The 21,627-nt window shown below is 42.6% G+C and overlaps 1 protein-coding gene and 1 long non-coding RNA gene across 2 annotated transcripts; both read left to right on the top strand.

Annotated features, from left to right (window-relative positions):
* Positions 1-1,627: 1,627 nt before the first annotated feature.
* LOC144791120 (uncharacterized) lies at positions 1,628-15,291 on the top strand. Its single transcript, XR_013602301.1, has 2 exons — positions 1,628-1,710; positions 12,944-15,291. It is a non-coding gene; the product is annotated as an uncharacterized LOC144791120 (long non-coding RNA).
* Positions 2,205-4,019, top strand: LOC144792381 (uncharacterized). The gene has a single exon (XM_078667358.1). The coding sequence runs from the start codon at positions 2,205-2,207 to the stop codon at positions 4,017-4,019; it is 1,815 nt and encodes a 604-aa protein (XP_078523484.1).
* Positions 15,292-21,627: the final 6,336 nt, after the last annotated feature.

Below are 21,627 nucleotides of genomic sequence, written 5' to 3'. Positions count from 1 at the left end.
GTTAAGAAGCACTTGAAGGCACTGTTCGTTTTCAGAAGCTGCTGCTTTGCCTCTGCACCAAGTATATTATTATTTGTCTATGTCATGCGATAATGATGATCTGAGATTTCACAAAGTAAGGCCTTTCTACTATATCGCAAAAAGGGCACAGCCTAACTGGCTTCACCGCTGCTTTTTGTTCCTGACCTCATTTGCCCTAAAATGGCTGAGTGGGAATATTGCCACTGGTGGAAGATGTCCGCATAAACTGGTGTTGTCATGGAGGTGCACCGGTGTCCATCACCTACAATTAGGCCACTGTTTTGCAAGACTAAATGTGTACGGTGCATGCTTTCACCGCAACATCGCCATAATTGACGTTCTCTGCTTCTGCTTAGGATTAGCATTTTTCTGTGCATCCCACACCTACATTTGTGCCTCTATGTGCAGTTTTACAGGCAGCATGTGAGAGTTTGCTGAAATGCGGGGACACAAAACGCAGAGGTTTCAGAGCGCTTTACATGAGCGCCAGAGTGCAGGGGGCGAAGGCAGACACGAGAATGGGGGGCCGAGGTGTGAAAGGCCAAAGGGCCAGAGAAACACCAGGCCCCCTGCCGGACTCACGTGGGGGGGAGAGGAGCTAATGTGTTTTGGCGTCTGTTTAACTGCAGCCGCACCCGAGTACTTCACGGGTCTGTACAAGACCATTTTACTTGTTGAGGCTTTCTTGTTTTTCACCCCTTCTTAGAATGGGGAGCTTAGCATCAGACAGTCAATTTTGCACAGTTAAAATGTGCTTTGGTGTAAATGAATGTCGCGAGGCCAACAGATGCAGCGACTGCACGCATGTCCTTGCTGAAGCCCCAAAGTGTCCCCACTCGTTCATCGTCTTGGTGGTATTAATTAGCCGCTGGGACTCAGGGTTATTATTTTCAGATACGAAAGCTGGAATGTTGCAGGCGATATACACCTGTGTTCCCCTCATCTTGCCAGTGCAGGTCATTATTATTCGGTAGTGAGGGAGCGCTGCATGCGTGGCATTCCTTGTTAATAAAAAAAGAGGGGGAAAAGCAAACTCCCCTTGTAGAATGAAGGTACGGGTGTAGTTACTAGCAGACTATTGCATCCACTGTATGAGGACTGTGTTTGACCCTATGGCTCAGGTAAATCCCGGCAGGTCCACCCATTCTAACATCCTTCTGAGGTCGATAAATGAGGACCACCATTAAGTTGGCCATCAATAGACTTTTGTGTTTCAGCCAGGGGACACCTTCGGGGGGGGGAAGCGTGCACAAATGCACATGATCGATCCCCTGCATGGTCTCCGTTCCCCCTTCTGTTTAAGGACTGGAACACATACAGAAAGAGCATCTGCCAGACACAGCGCTGCGATAGCAAAGTACGGTCTCAAGCGCTAGGTTAAACACATTGTAGCAAATGTCCAATTCCATTGAGTTTTACATTTTTAAAACGGACCTCCCCCAACTCATGAGAGTTGTGTACCTTCGTTGAAGCAGTGGTGGTGATTGTGTGCAGTGCGCTCTGACCAATCTATTCTGTATTGTTTGCCTTGTATTTCATATTTTGCTTATCCAACAAGAACATTTTACTTAACAAGGCTTTCTTGATTTCACCCCTTCTTAGAACCCCTGCATCTCCATTCTGCCAATTGCTGGAAGAATCCACCCCTCCACCCCGAAATTTGACTGTAGTTGCGCGTCTGGGAGCTATGTAAGTATATTTACACCACTGGTCGTTATTACTGTTGAACTGTATTTGAATGTTTCATACTGGACACATATGGATTCAACATTCCACTTTCATTAAGCTGAACATTCTCCTGACAATAGGTTACCTGACCTGCATCTGTATATACATTGCATTCCTTTGCAATTTTATAAAGCGTGAAATTGGCCTGAGGGCTTTCGACCACCAAGTATTAATCACTTTTAGGCAAGATGGAGGTTAGCTAATTTGCATACATCCAGAAACGAATTCTTTTTTTAAAGCATGATGGTTAATAAGCATTTAGGGTACCTAGGATACAGATTTTTAAAGTTTTAAATCAAAAGCTAAAGATAAAATGGATCCTTATGCTATGCCTCAAATATGTGTTCTTCAATTTCACCAATTGGTTGGCAGCCTGTTCAGTGGCATCATTTTCTCAACAGTACACAACCGGTTTCTAAGTGTCTTTTTTTATGATCTACTTTGCGCAGAACAGAATGCCCCGCAGAATAAAGACGGCAGAAGATTATGTGCTGGAAAACAAAGATTTCATGGTTGAAGAAGTGCGTGGCCAAAAGATGTTAATTTGCAGGTTTTGCAGAGTGACTGTCCCAATAGTAAGTGGGAAAACTGCAAGCCGAATTGCTGAACATCTTGTCACCAAGACCCACTTGAAATTGAAAGAGCCACCTAATAGCGACAGCCTTTGCCAGATGTCTCTTGCTGAGACAATGACCCGCTTCAAAAGAAAACGTGAGGAAGAAAAGGATGTGGCACATGAATTTGTACGTGCCCTAGTGCAATCTGGAACCAGCTTACACCAAGCTGATGGACCGATTGGGAATCTATTCCGCAAGCGTGCACCAGCATTCAAAACATTACCAAAAACAACACAAATGTATGAGAAATACCTACCAGAGGTGTTCCTTGCAGATATTGAACATATTTCAGAGTTACTCCAAGGTGATGTGAAGATCTCTGTTACCATTGATGAAACCCCAGAGATGCGTGGCGACCCAGCAGTGGCAGTGCTAATCACATTTTGTGATGCAAAAAATGGATGGCACAGACGTACCATCATGGCAGATCTGGATGTACTGGAAACATGCAACGCAGTGTCACTTGGAATGCTGCTGCAGAGAGTTCTTACCAAGTTTAACAAAGATTGGAGTGACATTGTTTGTATTTGCAGCGATTCAGCTACTTATATGAAAAAGTTATGTGATGACCTATCAAAAGCAATGCCTGAGCTGAAGTGTTTCCCTGTGAGAGATCCTTGCCACTTGCTAGATGGTATGCTGAAAGCAGCATTACAATCTTCTGAGCTGATGAAGAATGCTATTGATTTTGTAGTACATTCAGGCGCACTGTTTCGTTATGCGCGGGAACTCAAACGCAAATATTTCTCATTTTGTGTTTTGTGTGGCAGCAAAGAAAGAACCATCCCAACTGTGTCATTTAGTAGGTGGTTCTCAGTACTAGAGGCCGTGAATGCAATATTATCTATGTGGCGACCCCTTACTGAATTTTTGCTTAGTGATGATGCAAAAGGCAAGAAATGTGAGGATCTTCGGGTGCATATTGATAGTGATGTCAAGAAAAGTACACTGTACTGCATCCTTAGATTTTTGCAGGAAAACATGACTGCTGTAGTGGACATAATAAAAAAACTAGAGTCAGAAAACACCCTTGTGTACCAAGTGTTCAGTATAATTGGTGTTGATGTCAAACATCTCCTCGAGAGTAGGCTAGACGACACTTTTAGTGACTTTGGCACTGCAACATGTTCCCTGTTAGAATGCTTGCCACTTGGGAAGCAAAGAAGTGTTGAAGATCAATTCAGGAAATTTTATTTTACCATGCATGAGAAATGGCTAGCTATGATGCATAGAAATGTCCCTTCACCAACCATGGCGTTTGAAGTTAATGAAGCCTCACTTTGGTACGCTGCACAAGTGTTAGATCCATTCCGTAAAGGGGAATTTTCTCCGGACTTTTCAAAGTACAGCTTCATTTTTGACCGCTTTAATACCTCTGAGGGCATGTGCACCCAGTTCAACGCGTATGTTGCAGAACCTGTCCCAGAGAATGTCAACCTTGAGGTGCACCAGTACTGGCATGGGAAGCTACGTCAGTGGCCAGAGTTGGCAAGTTGTGTACTGGCTGTTTTGGCGTTGCCAGTCTCAAGTGCCAATGTTGAGAGGGCATTTTCACAAATAAAAGTGTACATGGGAAGGAAAGAGAGAGCACGAATGACTAAAGAATCTCTGAAGAAATATTGTATGGTCTACTACAATAAATTTGACTTGTGAAAATGTATTTGAACTTCATATACACGTACATGCACTGTCTATATGCCATGCATCATTGAAGAAAGCCAGCAAAATAAAAGCAAAGCGTTTCATAAACACCGGAAAAACACCGTGTCAGTTGTTTTTTATGGCGCGAAAATTTGAAATCACTGAAAAGCACTGTTTTTTTCAGGTATTGAAATCACTGGAAAACACTGACAAAACACCACCAGAATTTACCCAAAATAGAAACTGAAAACAGGGAAGCCTACTAATAACTAATGCATAAATTAAGTGTGCCCTCGATGTAGCAGACACCGCATCTAGATCCATTAACACTAGTGTGTTACTAAGAAGACATGCCTGGTTGCGCATTTCTGGCTTCAAACAAGAGGTAAAGACTAATACCCTCAATCAGCCGTTCAATCAAGAACAACTTTTTGGCCCAGCTTTGGATACAGCTTTAGAAAAAATGAAAGGACACGGAAACTGCTGAATCCATGGGAGCATTCCAGTCTCCATCCGCATGAGGTTCCTTTCGACGTTCCTTCTACAGAGGAGCATCCAAAAACATCAGTGCTGACACTGCTTCTACTTCCTACAAAAACCCCACACACACATCCCCCAAAAAGGGATATTTGAGAGGTGGGTACAGGGGAAATAACAAAGGAAGGGCCTGAGGTAACAACAACACTCGCGCCTCTCCCACTAATAAACATTGACGTACCTCCACTCCCTCCAGACCATTCCAATCCGGTCGGAGGGAGACTCTCACAGTTCGTACCGGTCTGAATTTCCATCACTACAGACAAGTGGGTAAGACAAATTATCAAGTATGGTTACTGCCTGGAACGTACTGCAACTCCCCCCAACATATCACCCAAGCAGCGTCCAATGTCCACGGAACATCTAACACTCCTCAAACAGGAAGTTCTCTTGCTGCTTCAAAAGTATGCAATAGGACCAGCCCCACACAACATCAAGGAACAGGCATTTACTCCTTGTGCTTCCTAATCCCCCAAAAAGACGGAACCTTCGGGTTCAATACTAGACCTAAGATCTCTCAATCTCTACATACAGTCAGATCATTTTCATATGATAACTCTTCAACAGGTCTTTCCACTACTTCAACAAGGCGACTTCCTTGCCACACTAGATCTTAAGGACGCCTACTTCCATATTCCCATACACCCTGCTCACAGGAAGTACCTAAGGTTCACAATGGACGGCCAACACTATCAGTTCAAAGTCTTTCCAATCGGGGTGACCACAGCACCCAGAGTGTTCACAACGTGCCTTGCAGTAGCAGCAGCACACTTAAGAAGACCACAAATCCATGTATTTCCATACCTCGATGACTGGCTGATAAAAGCTAATTCCTACAACCAGTGTGCTCACCACACTTCTCAAACCATCCAGCTGCTAGACAACTTGGGGTTCACAGTAAACTACACCAAGTCACACCTTCAACCCCCCTACATACATCAGTATCTAGGAGCCACAATAGACACTTCCAAAGCTCTAGCATACCCCAATCCAGTCAGGATAGCCAATATGCAAACCCTCATCGCCAAGTTTCAGTCCCAACACTTTCTCCCAGCACGAGTATTTATGCAGCTCATAGGAATGATGGCCTCTTGCATTTTCATTGTACCTTATGCAAGACTTCAGATGCGTCCTTTACAAGAATGCTTAGCACGTCAGTGGAACCAGGCTCAAGGTCAACTGACAGATCTGGTGTTGGTAGACAGCTGCATTCATCGCTCTCTGCCGTGGTGGAACACACAAAACCTCTCCAGAGGGCGCCGTTCCTAGAACCAGTTCCACAGATAGTGTTAACAGCAGACACATCACTCACCGGCTGGGGAGCTGTACCGCCCGGATTATTTCTGGGGATGATGTCGACTATATGATGCTATCATTTAGTTTAATTAACCCTTCTATTTAGAAATAGGGGTTTAACCGAGTGCTTTATTAGGGTTTAATGCCTTTTAATCGATAGTCAGGCCAGTAGGCCCAAAACCAGAGAGCAGCCATTTTGGATGACTGTCTCATCCATTTTAGATGGATGACTCGTCTGTGTGAGGCGCTTGGAGAGCAAAGGGCATGTTTAGAAAATAACTATTATTCACTAGTTAGAAACCGGCCAAGACCGGCTCTTATCGAAAGAATGTATTTTGCTCCCTGGTGGTAGACGCAATACGCAGGTGGCCACTGCTAACGGCGTGGGACCCCGGAGGCTGGTACAGGAATTCGGTGGGAGTCGGCCTAGAACTGGAAATTTCCGTAGAGAAAGGGAGAGATATATTATCGAAGAGTAGTGAGACAAGGGAGAGAGAGCTACGTGCGGAGCAGACAGATGAAGATGTTCAAAGAGCTGGTGATTAACTACTAGCTTGTAATTAAGAGGAGGAAGAAATCAAGAGCCCTGTGAGATTCAAACTGCAGGAGTGGTAGAAGCCGAGACGTAATCCAGAAGAGGGTTCGAGTTTCAGAGCCAAGGCAGCGTAGACGAGGTGTAGCGGTGCAGACGTGTATCCGTGAGCCAGAGTGGGAGAGCAGAGCCCCGAAAGCGAGTGAAGACCCGAGAGGGAGAGAGGGATCAGCTCCGCTGCTGAGATGGAAAGACGCACGTATAAGGTGAGGCGTTCTGAGTTAGTGTAGAGTACATATATCTAATAATCGTACACCTTTCCTCCCTTTTAGGTTGTAGATGCAGACTACTTGTGATAATTTCTAACTTTCTATGATTATGATTATGTCTAAGTAGAGAATAAAAGCAATAATGTCCAATACCGATATTTGAGTGTTGTTTCTTAGACAGGACTAACCTTTTTCTTCAACCAGATACTGGCAGGTTAGAAGGTGAGTTGGACCCTTCTAGCAGGTAACTGAGACATGGGAGATAGAGTAGCCTTTGACTGGAGGGAACTCTCAGATATTACAATGCTACAACTCTTCTAAATTGAGGACTAGTTATTAGCGTCGGCACGCTATAGGTGTGCCGCCGTCCATGATAGGATATCCTGCTGGCGGACAAAAGGTATACCAACAGGAAGTATAGAATAGAATTGACCCCAAGAGTTAGGGAACAGTCTGGCGACTTTAAATCAGGTGAGTAACAGTCTGGCGACTTTAAATCAGGTGAGTAACAGTCTGGCGACTTTAAATCAGGTGAGTAACAGTCTGGCGACTTTAAATCAGGTGAGTAACAGTCTGGCGACTTTAAATCAGGTAAGTACTCAGAGCTCTATGTAAATATAAGATAAGGGATCCCTTAGACGTTAGTTGTACCTTTGTAAATGTATCCTTGTAAGTAGCTAATAATCGTCTTCTCAGGCGAGTCTTCTAAGTATCTTGTAAATAGTGGCCTGAGAAGAGGGAAATTACGTGACGGCTGAGGTAGCCATTATAGATGGCCACCGAGTAATCCAAAAACCCAGTCGTTACACTTGGCGTCACGAACCATTTCCGTTCTATTGGTGCGGGAATGCCTTTGTGATCTTATGTGAGGCGCAGTGGGTTCTCGCCGTGTTTAATTTTTTATATATTTGATTTTTTGTACAGTTTTTCATTGCTGTTGTTTCGTTTTATTTGTGATCATGTTTTCGAAGAAAGTGAAACCGACTTTTCATGTGCCTGTTGATATTCCTGGTTGGGGGGCTTCTGCTTATGAAGCGCTTGCGCGTGAGTGGGCTAATTCCACAGGTTTGAGTGAAAGTTGGACTTCTACCTTGGAGCGTGCTGATCCGGCTCAGGTGGTTGCGTGCTTGCAAAAAGTCCCGATTGTACAGAATTCTGAGCTTCCTCTCGTTGGTCGGAGAGGTTGGATTTTATTGCATGCATATAGAATTGTTCATGAGGCTTGTGCTCGATTGTTGACTGAAAATAAGACTTTGGAAGAACAATATGTTGAAGTTAAGAATGAGATTACTCTTTTGCGTTGTCAAAATAAACTGCTTGCTGACAAACTTGACACTTATCAGGCTGTGGCCGAAAGGGCTGCTGTCCGCATTGCGAGGTACAAATATAAGCACAGACGTGGAAGGGTTAGTACCAAAAAAGTGCGTATGGTTGTTGCGAAGGCAGGGCTTGATTGGAATCCCGATGAATGGGATGGTGATATTTGGAATTCATCTGATTCTTTGTCCTCTAATGATGAGACTGCGGCAAATACGCCTTCTAATGTTACTTCTCGGGACCCGTCAAAGGGTCCCACTGATGTGTCTGCTCATCCGATTCACCGACGTAAGCTACAGGGTAATCCTAATGCTCCCCATGGTATTCCTCTTGACAGCCTGGAAGATTACACACAACAAGAGTTAAATGACATTTTGGATCGCTTCCGGCAGAGGTCGGGTGAATCCTTATTGACTTGGATGGTCCGTCTTTTTGACACTGGTGCTTCAGGTATCTCGTTAGATCATGGTGATGCTATGAAGTTTTGTACGTTGAGTACTGACTCTACTATTCAGGAGTCTTTTCGCCATTACAATAACAATGCTCAGACTAATCTTTTACAGTTAGCGGTTGATGGTTGTAATCGTAAATACCCTACTGAATCTGATTGGCCTCTGAATGACAAGCAGTGGTACACTTTGAGAGATGCTTCTCAGCGATTGAAAGAGGAGTGCATGAAGACCGCTGTCTTTTTGGGTACGGCGCATCGCTTGATGGATGGTGTGCTTAATCCTTCATGAGGAACAGAATTATTCGTACATCTCCTCCTGCTTACAAACAAGTAATGATGACTTTGTTGATTAATCAGACTGGTAATCCTTTGTCTGACGTGATTGAGGCTGTGCGTGAACTTGGAGAGTTGGGTGAATGGTTTAAACCTGAACGGCAGTCTCGTCCGGGAAGTCGCTATGCTGATTTTAAATTCTCTAGACGTGACATGTACATGGCTCTGCTGCGGGATGGTGCCCGTGAGAAAGAAATACAAGACCAGCCCAATGATGTGTTGTGGGCCATGTTTCGTGAGCGCGGCTTGGATAGGAAGGAAGGTGCTCGGAAGGTTCGTAAACAAGACCTGGGCCACGACCGTTCTGATGACAGTGGTAATGATACCGGCACATCTCGTGTGAGAGAGAGAGAGAGTGAGAGAGAGAGGGGGAGAGAAAGAGAGTGGGATAGAACACGAGATGAATCGTCTCATACCCGGAGGGAAAGAGATAGTGTTCATGAGAGAGAGAGAGAGAGAGAGAGAGAGAGAACAATCCCCAGAAGTGCGGATGAGAGATAAATACACACGACCTAATGAAAGAGGTTCACAATACTTCATGAGTGACAAAAATCCTTTTCTTGAGAATAAAGGGTATGAAAGGGAGGCGTCTTTACCTAAAAGATATGAGAGTCTGTATCCTGATTTGTCTTGGGCGCGAGAACATGGTAAAAGAGACTAGGAAGTAGGTCAAGCTCCAGTGCGAAATTGGTCTCGCAGAGACCATAGGCCTTATGTAGATATTGAAATATATTGGAGACATCGAAATATACAGAGGGCCCGAGCATTGGTAGATACCGGAGCGGAGGCCACTCTAATTTCTGGAAATCCTAAAAAGTTTAAAGGACAGGGTTACACGATTACTGGACTAGGTGGTAAAGAGACCCCCGCGATACAAACTAAACTTGAGCTAAAAATTGGAAGAAATCCCCGGAAAGAGTATCATGTATTGGTGGTACCTCTTGATGAATATATAATTGGCATCGATATTTTAAAAGGTATGACATTGCATTTGGATGATGGATGTTATAAGTTTGGACATACTTCTTACATATCAACCAAAATTGTGAGAGTGGGGCGTTTAACAATGCCTCCCATTCAGATTCCTCAAGCCACAAAAGTGGTTTCAATGAAACAGTACCGCATTCCCGGTGGGCACGATGAGATCAGTGCTACCATACAAGATCTAATGGACGCAGGAGTCATAATCCCTGTTACTTCGGCTTGGAACAATCCTGTTTGGCCGGTCCGTAAGAGTGATAATTCTTGGCGCATGACTGTTGATTATCGAGAATTAAATAAACATACACCTCCTTTGACTGTTGCAGTTCCTGATGTTATCACGTTGATTGAGAGAATTCAGAAACATTCAGGAACATGGTATGCAACCATTGATATTGCTAATGCTTTCTTTTCAATTCCAATTGCACCCGAATGTCAGGAACAATTCAGTTTTTCGTGGAATGGCCGTCAAATGACGTTCAGACGCCTGCCCCAGGGCTATTTACATAGTCCGACGATATGTCATCGAATAGTGGCAGAACATTTAGATGAGGTGACTGTTGATCCCAAAGTACAGGTGTGTCATTATATTGATGATATAATGATTCAAGGTGAAACACAAGATCAGGTGCGAATTCAATTTGAACAAATCATTGCACATTTACAGAGCAAAGGCTGGGAGATTAATCCTGATAAATTGCAGGGTCCAGCGCAACATGTTAAATTTTTAGGTATTCATTGGAATGAGGGAAACAGAGAAGTAATTCCTCAAGTGAGACAGAAAATTGCAGAATTTGCAACCCCTAAAAATAGGAAAGAAGCCCAGAAATTCATTGGTTTATTTGGCTTTTGGCGCCAACATATTCCGCATTTGAGTCAGATTCTGGCCCCTTTGTACAAAGTTACCCGTAAAAAGAATGTGTTTGAATGGAACAAAGCACAGCAAGATGCATTTGAATTGGCGAAAGAAGCAATTCAGCATGCCTTAGACTTGTGGCCAGTACGCGATGGTGATGTGGATTTGAATGTGTCTGTACAAGAGATGTATGCAAACTGGAGTTTGTGGCAGAAGCAAGGCAATACTAAAGTACCTCTGGGTTTCTGGACCAAAAAGCTACCAGACGCGGGTGAGCGTTATACACCTTTTGAGAAACAGCTGCTTGCGTGTTACTGGGCTTTAGTGGACACTGAGCAATTGACACTAGGACATGATGTGGTACTGAGACCGGAGATTCCTATTATGCAATGGGTCTTGAGTTCGCCTAAAACCCATAGAATTGGTCACGCTCAGGAAATGAGCATAGTGAAGTGGAAATGGTACATACAAGATCGGGCTCGAGTGGGCCCAAGAGGAGTGGCAATGTTGCATGAAAAAGTGGCGCAGGCGCCGCTTTCAGAGAAAGAGAATGAGTGCTCCGTACCTATAATACAGGAATCACCTGTTAAATGGGGTAAGCCATTCGATGATCTGTCCGCGGAGGATAGAAAACACGTTTGGTTTACGGATGGTTCAGCCAGGTACATAGGAGAGAAGAGACATTGGAAAGCTGTTTCCTATAACCCCACGACACAAAAATTATTGAGTACTACTGGTGAAGGGCAAAGTAGCCAGTTTGCAGAATTATATGCTGTTTATCAAATTCTAAAACAGGAATTGCCCGGAAAATGTTATATCTTTACTGATTCATGGTCCACCGCAAATGGACTAGTGGTGTGGTTACCCACTTGGAAATCACATGATTGGAAGATTCATAACAAGGAAATTTGGGGCAAAGAGTTGTGGCGGGAGATCTGGGAGTTCCTTCCTCAAAGTGAGGTAACTGTTTTCCATGTTGATGCTCATACACCTATTGACTCTTTAGATAAATTATTTAATAATGTTGCAGATGAGCACTCTAAAATTCGTGAAGCAGTGGTGGACCAACGAGATTCTGATCTGGCAGGCTTGGCAAAATGGGCTCACCAAAAAGCAGGACACTATGGCGAGAAAATTACTAGCAGGTGGGCTGCTGAGAGAGGCATTTATATTCCTCTAAATTTAATTAAAACAGCTGTACTTCATTGTCCCATATGCCAGCACTCCCGACATAGAGAGGTGCCCCGAATAGTGAAAGGACAACTACATAGAGGAAAGTCTCCTGCTCAGATATGGCAGATAGACTATATAGGCCCCTTACCAATGAGTAGAAATTGTCAGTATGTGTGCACGGTCGTGGACACTTTTAGCGGTTATTTAATCGCTTTTCCTTGTAAAAATGCCACACAAGTCAATACCATGAAAACTTTAGATTTGATTACATTGTACTATGGTACTCCACTTCAGGTGCAATCTGACAATGCCTCTCATTTTAAAGGAAGATTAGTGAAAAATTATTGTGCAGAAAATAATATCGAGTGGGTGTTTCATATACCGTATTATCCTCAAGCATCCGGTCTGATTGAGCGGATGAACGGATTACTGAAAGATCAATTACGTAAATTGTCAGAGGGTACCTACAAGAATTGGAGAGATCATTTATCTGATGCTATGTTAATTTTGAATAATCAACCGTATTTGTATGCTAACTCTCCTCTAATGCGTTTATTCCCTCCAGCAATTGAGGTTAAACCCAACACAGTGACCAGTACAGTATCCTATTGGGAAATTACCCCTGGAGCCTTGGCTCCATGCAGAGCTACCCCTGGATCTGCAGGCTTAGACCTGCACTCTTTAAAAGATGCTACTCTACAAATTAATAGCATTACCATAATTGAAACAGGAATAGGTGTTCAAATACCTAAAGAATGTTTTGGTCTGATTGCTCCGAGATCTGGTTTGGCCTTAAAAGGTATTCAGGTGCTTGGAGGTGTGATCGACAGTGATTACCAAGGAGAACTCAAAGTGATCCTGTTGAACAGTGGTGATTCTGAAATCACGATTAAGAAGAGTGATAGAATTGCCCAATTGGTTATCATGCCTGTATTCAGTGGTGAGATTCAGAAAGGTGCAGCCCCGACTCTGCTGACAATACGTGGTACAGGTGGCTTTGGTTCCACTAATAATCCTGGAGCTAGAGTATGGGTGCAATCACCAAATAATCCCCCTGAACAGGCCAAAATTATTGCAACTGGATCTGATAATACAATACTAGTGATGAGGCCAGGGCAAGAAAGCTGGAATGTAGTTCCGGCTGATAAATGTTACTTGCGAGAATAATGATGCGCGTTATTTGAATTACAGATCATTACATGGATTGCTGCTGCCGGATGTGTCATCGTTGGACTCCCGTGGGTCTACTGCGACGAGAGTCAAGAAAGGGTCCGGGATCGGGCTAACTACATGGACAGAGAACGTCGACCCAATGCTGCGTGGGATGTTACTACGAACTTTTGGGCCAGTTTGGCCCACTCCATCAGCAACTCTTCCCATTTCTGCCTGGACCCTAAGAGGTCCGTTAATGACCTCCTTGCCACATGTCTTGTGGCTGTTCCGATATCGACTACCTCCCTTATTCATTTTTTCAATGTCACCAACACTCATCCAGATTTCATTTACCTTGATTTTACCCCATATACTTACTGTGTTTCGTGTACGGTCCTAATTGATCCAGAACCTCCACGTGCTTTTCAAATATTGACATTTAATATTACTAAAGGTGACATTTGTTATAATTTGACATGTAACCCTAGATTTATAGGCAAATGTGCCCAATTGAGATTAGAAGGTACAACATCATTTACAACCCATGAGACAATCTTGTGCCACACCAGGACGGAACACTCCTGTACCTCTTTTGATAATAATATGAAATGTGAGCGCATAATAGTGGCTGCAAGCCATTATTATCATGTCTCGTTACCGACTGGATGGCTTTTCTCTTGCGGTAACAGATCTTGGTCCTATATTCCCGCTAATATAACAGGTGGCCCCTGTGCCCTAACAAGATTGAGTCTGTTGCTATTTCCCCCTGATGCAATGAGTTCGTCCCGTGTGACACGTGATGTCATGCTATCCAGTGACTGTGATTCCTCAATACATTTATATTCTAAAACCGAATACCTTAGTTTAGCAATCTCCTTTATAGGTGTTCCTGCTCTTTCTGTATACAATGCAAAAACCATCGGCAAGATGGCATGCTGGATGGTGAAATCACTTAACAGTACCTCTAAAATTTTAACTGATTTGTTATTAGACAATCAAGGGGAACGCCGTGCTATTTTACAAAATAGAGTTGCGATTGACTATTTACTTCTAAAGCATGACCACGGCTGTTCTGATTTTGAGGGCTTGTGTTGTTTTAATTTATCTGACCATTCCCAATCTATTAGATCACATCTTAACAAATTACATGAATTAACTGAAGAAGTTGGAAAACATGTAGACATTGGATGGCTTGATTGGCTGTTTAGCTGGATACCAGATTTTCATTCTGTACGACAAATTTTTAGGTGTCATCCTTTTGGTGATATGTGTTCTGATTGCAATTTGTTGTTGTATCCAATGTATACCATCCTTTCTAAAGATGTTCCGCCCAAAGACTATGAATAGATCTTTTAGCATTGCGTCCTATTATTCTTCTAATGATATACATGTTGCATAAATACTTATCTTTCTACTTTATCTAATTAACTCCTTCAACGATAGCATAAATAGTCGGGAGTGGAATGTACCACCCGGATTATTTCTGGGGATGATGTCGACTATATGATGCTATCATTTAGTTTAAATAACCCTTCTATTTAGAAATAGGGGTTTAACCGAGTGCTTTATTAGGGTTTAATGCCTTTTAATCGATAGTCAGGCCAGTAGGCCCAAAACCAGAGAGCAGCCATTTTGGATGACTGTCTCATCCATTTTAGATGGATGACTCGTCTGTGTGAGGCGCTTGGAGAGCAAAGGGCATGTTTAGAAAAGAACTATTATTCACTAGTTAGAAACCGGCCGAGACCGGCTCTTATCGAAAGAATGTATTTTGCTCCCTGGTAGTAGACGCAATACGCAGGTGGCCACTGCTAACGGCGTGGGACCCCGGAGGCTGGTACAGGAATTCGGTGGGAGTCGGCCTAGGACTGGAAATTTCCGTAGAGAAAGGGAGAGATATATTATCGAAGAGTAGTGAGACAAGGGAGAGAGAGCTACGTGCGGAGCAGACAGATGAAGATGTTCAAAGAGCTGGTGATTAACTACTAGCTTGTAATTAAGAGGAGGAAGAAATCAAGAGCCCTGTGAGATTCAAACTGCAGGAGTGGTAGAAGCCGAAACGTAATCCAGAAGAGGGTTTGAGTTTCAGAGCCAAGGCAGCGTAGACGAGGTGTAGCGGTGCAGACGTGTATCCGTGAGCCAGAGTGGGAGAGCAGAGCCTCGAAAGCGAGTGAAGACCCGAGAGGGAGAGAGGGATCAGCTCCGCTGCTGAGATGGAAAGACGCACGTATAAGGTGAGGCGTTCTGAGTTAGTGTAGAGTACATATATCTAATAATCGTACACCTTTCCTCCCTTTTAGGTTGTAGATGCAGACTACTTGTGATAATGTCTAACTTTCTATGATTATGATTATGTCTAAGTAGAGAATAAAAGCAATAATGTCCAATACCGATATTTGAGTGTTGTTTCTTAGACAGGACTAACCTTTTTCTTCAACCAGATACTGGCAGGTTAGAAGGTGAGTTGGACCCTTCTAGCAGGTAACTGAGACATGGGAGATAGAGTAGCCTTTGACTGGAGGGAACTCTCAGATATTACAATGCTACAACTCTTCTAAATTGAGGACTAGTTATTAGCGTCGGCACGCTATAGGTGTGCCGCCGTCCATGATACGATATCCTGCTGGCGGACAAAAGGTATACCAACAGGAAGTGTAGAATAGAATTGACCCCAAGAGTTAGGGAACAGTCTGGCGACTTTAAATCAGGTGAGTAACAGTCTGGCGACTTTAAATCAGGTGAGTAACAGTCTGGCGACTTTAAATCAGGTGAGTAACAGTCTGGCGACTTTAAATCAGGTGAGTAACAGTCTGGCGACTTTAAATCAGGTAAGTACTCAGAGCTCTATGTAAATATAAGATAAGGGATCCCTTAGACGTTAGTTGTACCTTTGTAAATGTATCCTTGTAAATAGCTAATAATCGTCTTCTCAGGCGAGTCTTCTAAGTATCTTGTAAATAGTGGCCTGAGAAGAGGGAAATTACGTGACGGCTGAGGTAGCCATTATAGATGGCCACCGAGTAATCCAAAAACCCAGTCGTTACAGGAGCTCATCTCCTAAACCACACAATTCAGGGCAAGTGGACCACTCAACAAAAACTGCTCCACATCAATTACCTAGAATTACTGGCAATATTTCTAGCGCTAAAATCTTTCCAAGCACATCTCCTCGACAACACTGTCATAGTCCGCACAGACAATATAACAGCAATGTATTACATACAGAAACAAGGAGGGACACATTCTTTGCAGCTGTCTCACCTAGCGCACAGTATATGGAGATGGGCCATTCCACAAAACATATATCTGCTAGCAGAACATCTTCCAGGGGTGAACAATCAGATACTGGATCTGTTAAGTTGTCACACTCAACAAATACATGAATGAGAACTTCATCCGTAAGTTCTTCAACCTTTCTTCCGGATGTGGGGCCAACCAGACATAGATCTGTTCGCCACACATGCAAACGCAAAATGCCCAACCTTTGCTGCCAGGTTCCCACCACTGTTGTCCAAGGGCAATGCGATATGGATGAACTGGTCATGCAGATTTGCCTACCCTTTTCCGCCACTCCCACTCATTCCACTAGTAGTACGCAAGCTCAAACAACAGTCTCTCAAAATAATCCTACTTGCTCCCACATGGGCACGGCAACCATTGTTCACAACACTATTCGAACTCTCAGTAGTTCTAAACCAAAAATTACATCTCTCTCCAAAGCTGCTAACACAGAAAGAACCATGGAGAGATAAGGCATCCTGATCCAGCACAACTGAATCTAGCAATCTGGCTCCTGAAATCCTAGAGTTCGGTTACCTCAACCTCCCACCGGACTGTATGAACATTATTAAGGAAGCCAGACACCCCACTACTAGAGCTTACTATGCAGTTAAATGGAAAAGATTTGTCATTTACTGCAATAACAACACAATTGACCCATTAGATGCTTCAAGTCAGAACATTATGTGCTATTTGCTACATCTACAAAGATGCAATCTGTCATGCTCATCAATAAGATTACATCTAGCTGCCCTTGTCGCCTACCTGCAAAACAGACATTTGTCATTGTTTAGGGTACCTGCTATCAAAACCTTTATGGAAGGCCTTAAAAGGATAATTCCACCCAGATTGCCACCCTCGCCAAGGTGGAACCTCAACATAGTTCTTACTAGACTCATGGGCCCCCCATTTGAGCCTTTACACAAATGCGAACTACAGTGCCTTACATGGAAAGTAGCATTCCTTGTTGCAATCACTTCTCTCAGGAGAGTAAGTGAGATCCAGGCTTTAACTATACAAGAACCATTCTTACAAATACATCGTAACAAGGTGGTCCTTAGGACAAATCCAAGATTCCTTCCCAAAGTAATCTCTGCTTTCCACCCTAATCAATCAGTAGAGTTACCAGTATTTTTCCAAAACCCTGATTCTGTAGCAGAAAGAGCTCTTCACACGCTTGACGTCAAAATAGCATTACTTTATTACATAGACAGGACTAAAGCCTTTAGAAAAACAAAACAACTGTTTGTAGCTTTCTCTCCACCTCATAAAGGCAATCCTATTTCCAAAGCTGGAATTGCCAAGTGGATAGTAAAATGTATTCAAATATGCTATCGGAAAGCAAAACGTATGTTAACAATTACCCCTAAAGCGCATTCAACACGTCAACTAGGGGATTCCATGGCATTCTTAGGGAATATTCCCCTAGAAGACATTTGTAAGGCAGCAACATGGTCTACTACACCCACCTTCACTAAACACTATTGTGTAGATGTGCAGGCAAAGCAACAAGCTTCTGTACGCCAGGCTGATCTAAAAACACTTTTTCAAACCACTGCAACAGATACAGGCGACCGCCGCTAGGGGAGACACTGCTGTACAGCCTATGCACAAAATATGAATTCTGCAGCTCATATGCCTCGAACGGAAAATGCTATTTTTCAGTATGCATCCTGTCTTGGATTGTAGAGCTGCAGAGATTCACACTCCCACCCATCCTCCCATCCTGTATCTGTTCCAGTGTTATCTTAATTAGATACATTCTCATGGACATCTTTCTGTTTCTTACAAACCCTATCATTTCCCTTCATGGTGAAAAACAATCTGAGGATGGAGTCGATGCCCATGCACACAATCGTCAAAGGGAGGAGTCACCTATCTCTATCTCTTGACTACAAAAAACTTCTTCCAAGACAACAACAAGGTGCAAGCATCCAAGCCCAACACCAGGTGGGGATCTATGCACAAAGTGTGAATCTCTGCAGCTCTACATGCCAAGAACAGATGCATACTGGTAAGTAGCATTTTCCTTTCACTGTTAACCATCCACTTTATCTCTAGACTATGATAACAGTTAACCTAGCATAGCATAAGCAGTAAAGCGACATTAATTATTATAAATAAGCAACACATGTCATGCTTTTTACTACATATATATGCAATTTGCCATGCAAAGCATTCATAACATGTTCTACACACAATAGTATTACAATTTCAGTTATTTACATATTGTTAGGATTAATTTCATGCATATTACAAAGCAAATCTCCCACTTTTGATGTGTGATTTCATGTTACTATACTTACTATTTACAATTAGTATGCATTACAGGGGTACTTGATTGAAGCTGGTTTCTTTTTGCGAACCCCGCTCCATCAATTCCCCCCTCTGATGGCTTTTGAAGCCATCATAAATACTCACCATACTGAGTGCCACCTTTCATTTTATCTAAAGTTTAGTATCTCTTTCTTCTTTCATGGCACTCTCATTTAGTCTTTTTATCATGTCATAATATTCTTAATTTATTTCTTCAAGTTCTATCTCATCTTTTTTTCTCTTTACTCCTCTCCTTTTATTCTTTTTATCTGATAAACCTTTTCTTCCTTTCATGCACCTACAACATTTATACGCTGTTATTACTAAAATTGTTATTGCTATGGAAAGTACTGGCATTACTATCTTTCCCAAAAGACTCTCTCCAAACATTGAAAATCAATTTCTCACAGCTGCAATACTCTTGCCAACTCTCTCCCAAACACCGTCAACCTCCAGTTGGGTTAAATCTTTGTTACCTGGTAATATTTAGAATATATCCTTCTATCCCTTTACTTTTATCAGGGATATAGGTACAAGAGTGCTGAATTTTTAATGTTCCACAGACTCCATCCCCTTGTGCCAAGATAATGTCAAGGGCAAGTCTATTTTTCAAAGCCATTGACCTTATTGCCACCATTTCTGTAGACAGTTTTTGAATTTTATGCAAATTTAGAACTACCCCAACTGGGGATATCGGTTCAGAGAATAAATCACCTATTATTTCAGAAAAACATGCTCTTTTACTACGTGTTAATTCTTGCTTTCTTTCATTAACACTATGATCTTTTCGGTCTATATGGTAGACTTTTGGAAAGATAATCCCAAAGTAACAACCCCCATACCAGTGGGCAGGTAACCTGTAATAGGCTTTCCTACCACATACATAATGTATCCCCGGAAAGACAGGATCAGTTTCACCCTTTAATCCCCAGCCTCCAGTAATTTGGAAAGTATGTCCACATTCCCTAGTGCCAATAAAATAATTGTTGTACTTAGTCTTTGATCTCAATAAACATAACTTCCCTCTCGTTGACCAGTCCAGGGACATTAGAGCAATAGGTAAAAAGGGCCCCCCTGAAAGGACAGATGTGGGGCAGTCTCACAGGGGAAATAGAAACTAAATAAAGAGAAAGAACTGTCTGCCCCCTCTGAAATACTTTAAGGCTCAGAAAGAGTCTCTTTATTTAAATTCGCAGTACTGAGCTCACTGCAGCCAAAGACCCATCAAATATTCCAAAAAACACTCATTATAAGAAAAACTTCATAATTTATTTCATTTTTTTCATATAAATATATTTTTCTACAATAACAACATAAGATAAACAACACATATCAATGATGATACAGTTAGGATTCTATCATTCATACTATATCCCACACATCCCTTCATACGTTCAGAAAAATTCAAACCAGCTCATCCATTCTTCAAGCATACCCCATATCGGTAAGTTCACACACTCTCATACATTCTTCAATCACTAAATACATATCAAACATCAATTGCCAGATGAGAGAAAGATGTATTCCGTCCTGAAACGTCTCCAATGATGACACAGGAGATTAGATGACCACAAAATAGGACGGACTCAAAGCGCCAATGCGCGTTTCGGTACTAGGGCACACATTCATCAGGGCACACAGAAGAAGGGAGGGGGGGAAAAATGGCAATCACACTCAGTCTGTAATGAAAAAAAACTTCTTTAAGCAAATATCCTCTAACTACATGATAGTTTTTCACAAATAGTTTTCACTGACAAATTGTACATCGTGTTCTAAACATGCCGCTGGTTAATTCAGTGAGCTAAGAAACCGCACAATGTCTTTGATAATACAAAATAGATGGAACCCAAAAACCCACAAATAATAAGGACAAACATTTAAACACAAGGCTAGGTGATAGCTCACAATAAATATACCAGGAAATGAGCCCAGATTACATGCAAAAAGGACTGATTTCAAGAGCATTGCCGCATCCAATCTCTGAGGTTGCGATGCAGCTCAAACAGTTAGCAAAAAACGGATCAAATTCCATACCTACTTCGCTGAATAACTCCACAGCATTTAGTCATTTCAGGCACAGTCATATTTCGTGAGTATTGCGTGCCGAAGAAAACAACAAGGCCACACGCCGGCGGCCAAAAAAAGGGGAAGGACCGTCAGGATCTGTGGAAGGCACACAAAAAATAGGCCACCTTATTTAGAGAGAGTTCTAAAACCTAAGCTCTTATCACAAAGGCCCTAACATCAGATAATCAGCTATGCGGTTGAGAATGGATATATCTGCACCAAAGAAGCAGAATATCTTACTCACTCACATGCCCATTATCTCTGGTCTGCCAAAAACACACAAGAATGTCAGTGATCCACCTATGAGACCTATTGTGTCCACTATAGGGGCGGCCACTGAGCCCCTCTCGAAGTATGCTGACCAATTTTTAAAACCGTTGGTAAGCAAACTACAGTCTTTTATTAAGGACACCGGACACTTCATATCTAAAGTGGAAAAGATGCCTTTTAATTGTAAGAAAGAACTACTGGTTACTATGGACCTGGAATCGCTTTACACCAACATCCCGCAAGACGGAGCGATACAGGTTCTTGAAGAAATACTGTTTACCCAGAGTGATCTTCCTAATGCCCCCCTGATTGTGGATTGCCTCAAAATAGTATTGGGTGAAAACTATTTTTAATTTAATCAGGATTTTTTCATCAAGTGCAAGGCGTCAGTATGGGGGCATCGTGTGCCCCCAGTGTCGCCTGCTTGTACATGGGCAAATTCGAGGAAATTAACATCTATAACGAAATGGCACCATTTTTGAGAATGTCCGAGCCTGGTCTAGGTTCATTGATGATATTTTTTTTTATCTGGGAGGGCGGCCATGAATCACTGAATTAATTTGTGACATGGATCAATGCTGCTGACTGTAACCTAAAAATTATGGCGAATGCTAGTGATACCAAAGTTGAATTTTTGGACGTCTGGGTCCAACACACTAACAATGAATTGAGTGTATCATTATACACCAAACCTACCGCCAAGAATACTCTCCTTCAATATGGAAGCTACCATCCCCACTGCCAGAGGGATGGTATCCCATTCAGCCAATTCCTTCGCTTGCGGAGAAATT

Source organism: Lissotriton helveticus, chromosome 11 (assembly GCF_964261635.1).
Source record: "Lissotriton helveticus chromosome 11, aLisHel1.1, whole genome shotgun sequence".
NCBI classification, from domain to species: domain Eukaryota; kingdom Metazoa; phylum Chordata; class Amphibia; order Caudata; family Salamandridae; genus Lissotriton; species Lissotriton helveticus.
Note: the sequence above shows the minus strand (reverse complement) of the source record. Positions and strands in the feature narration are given on the sequence as shown.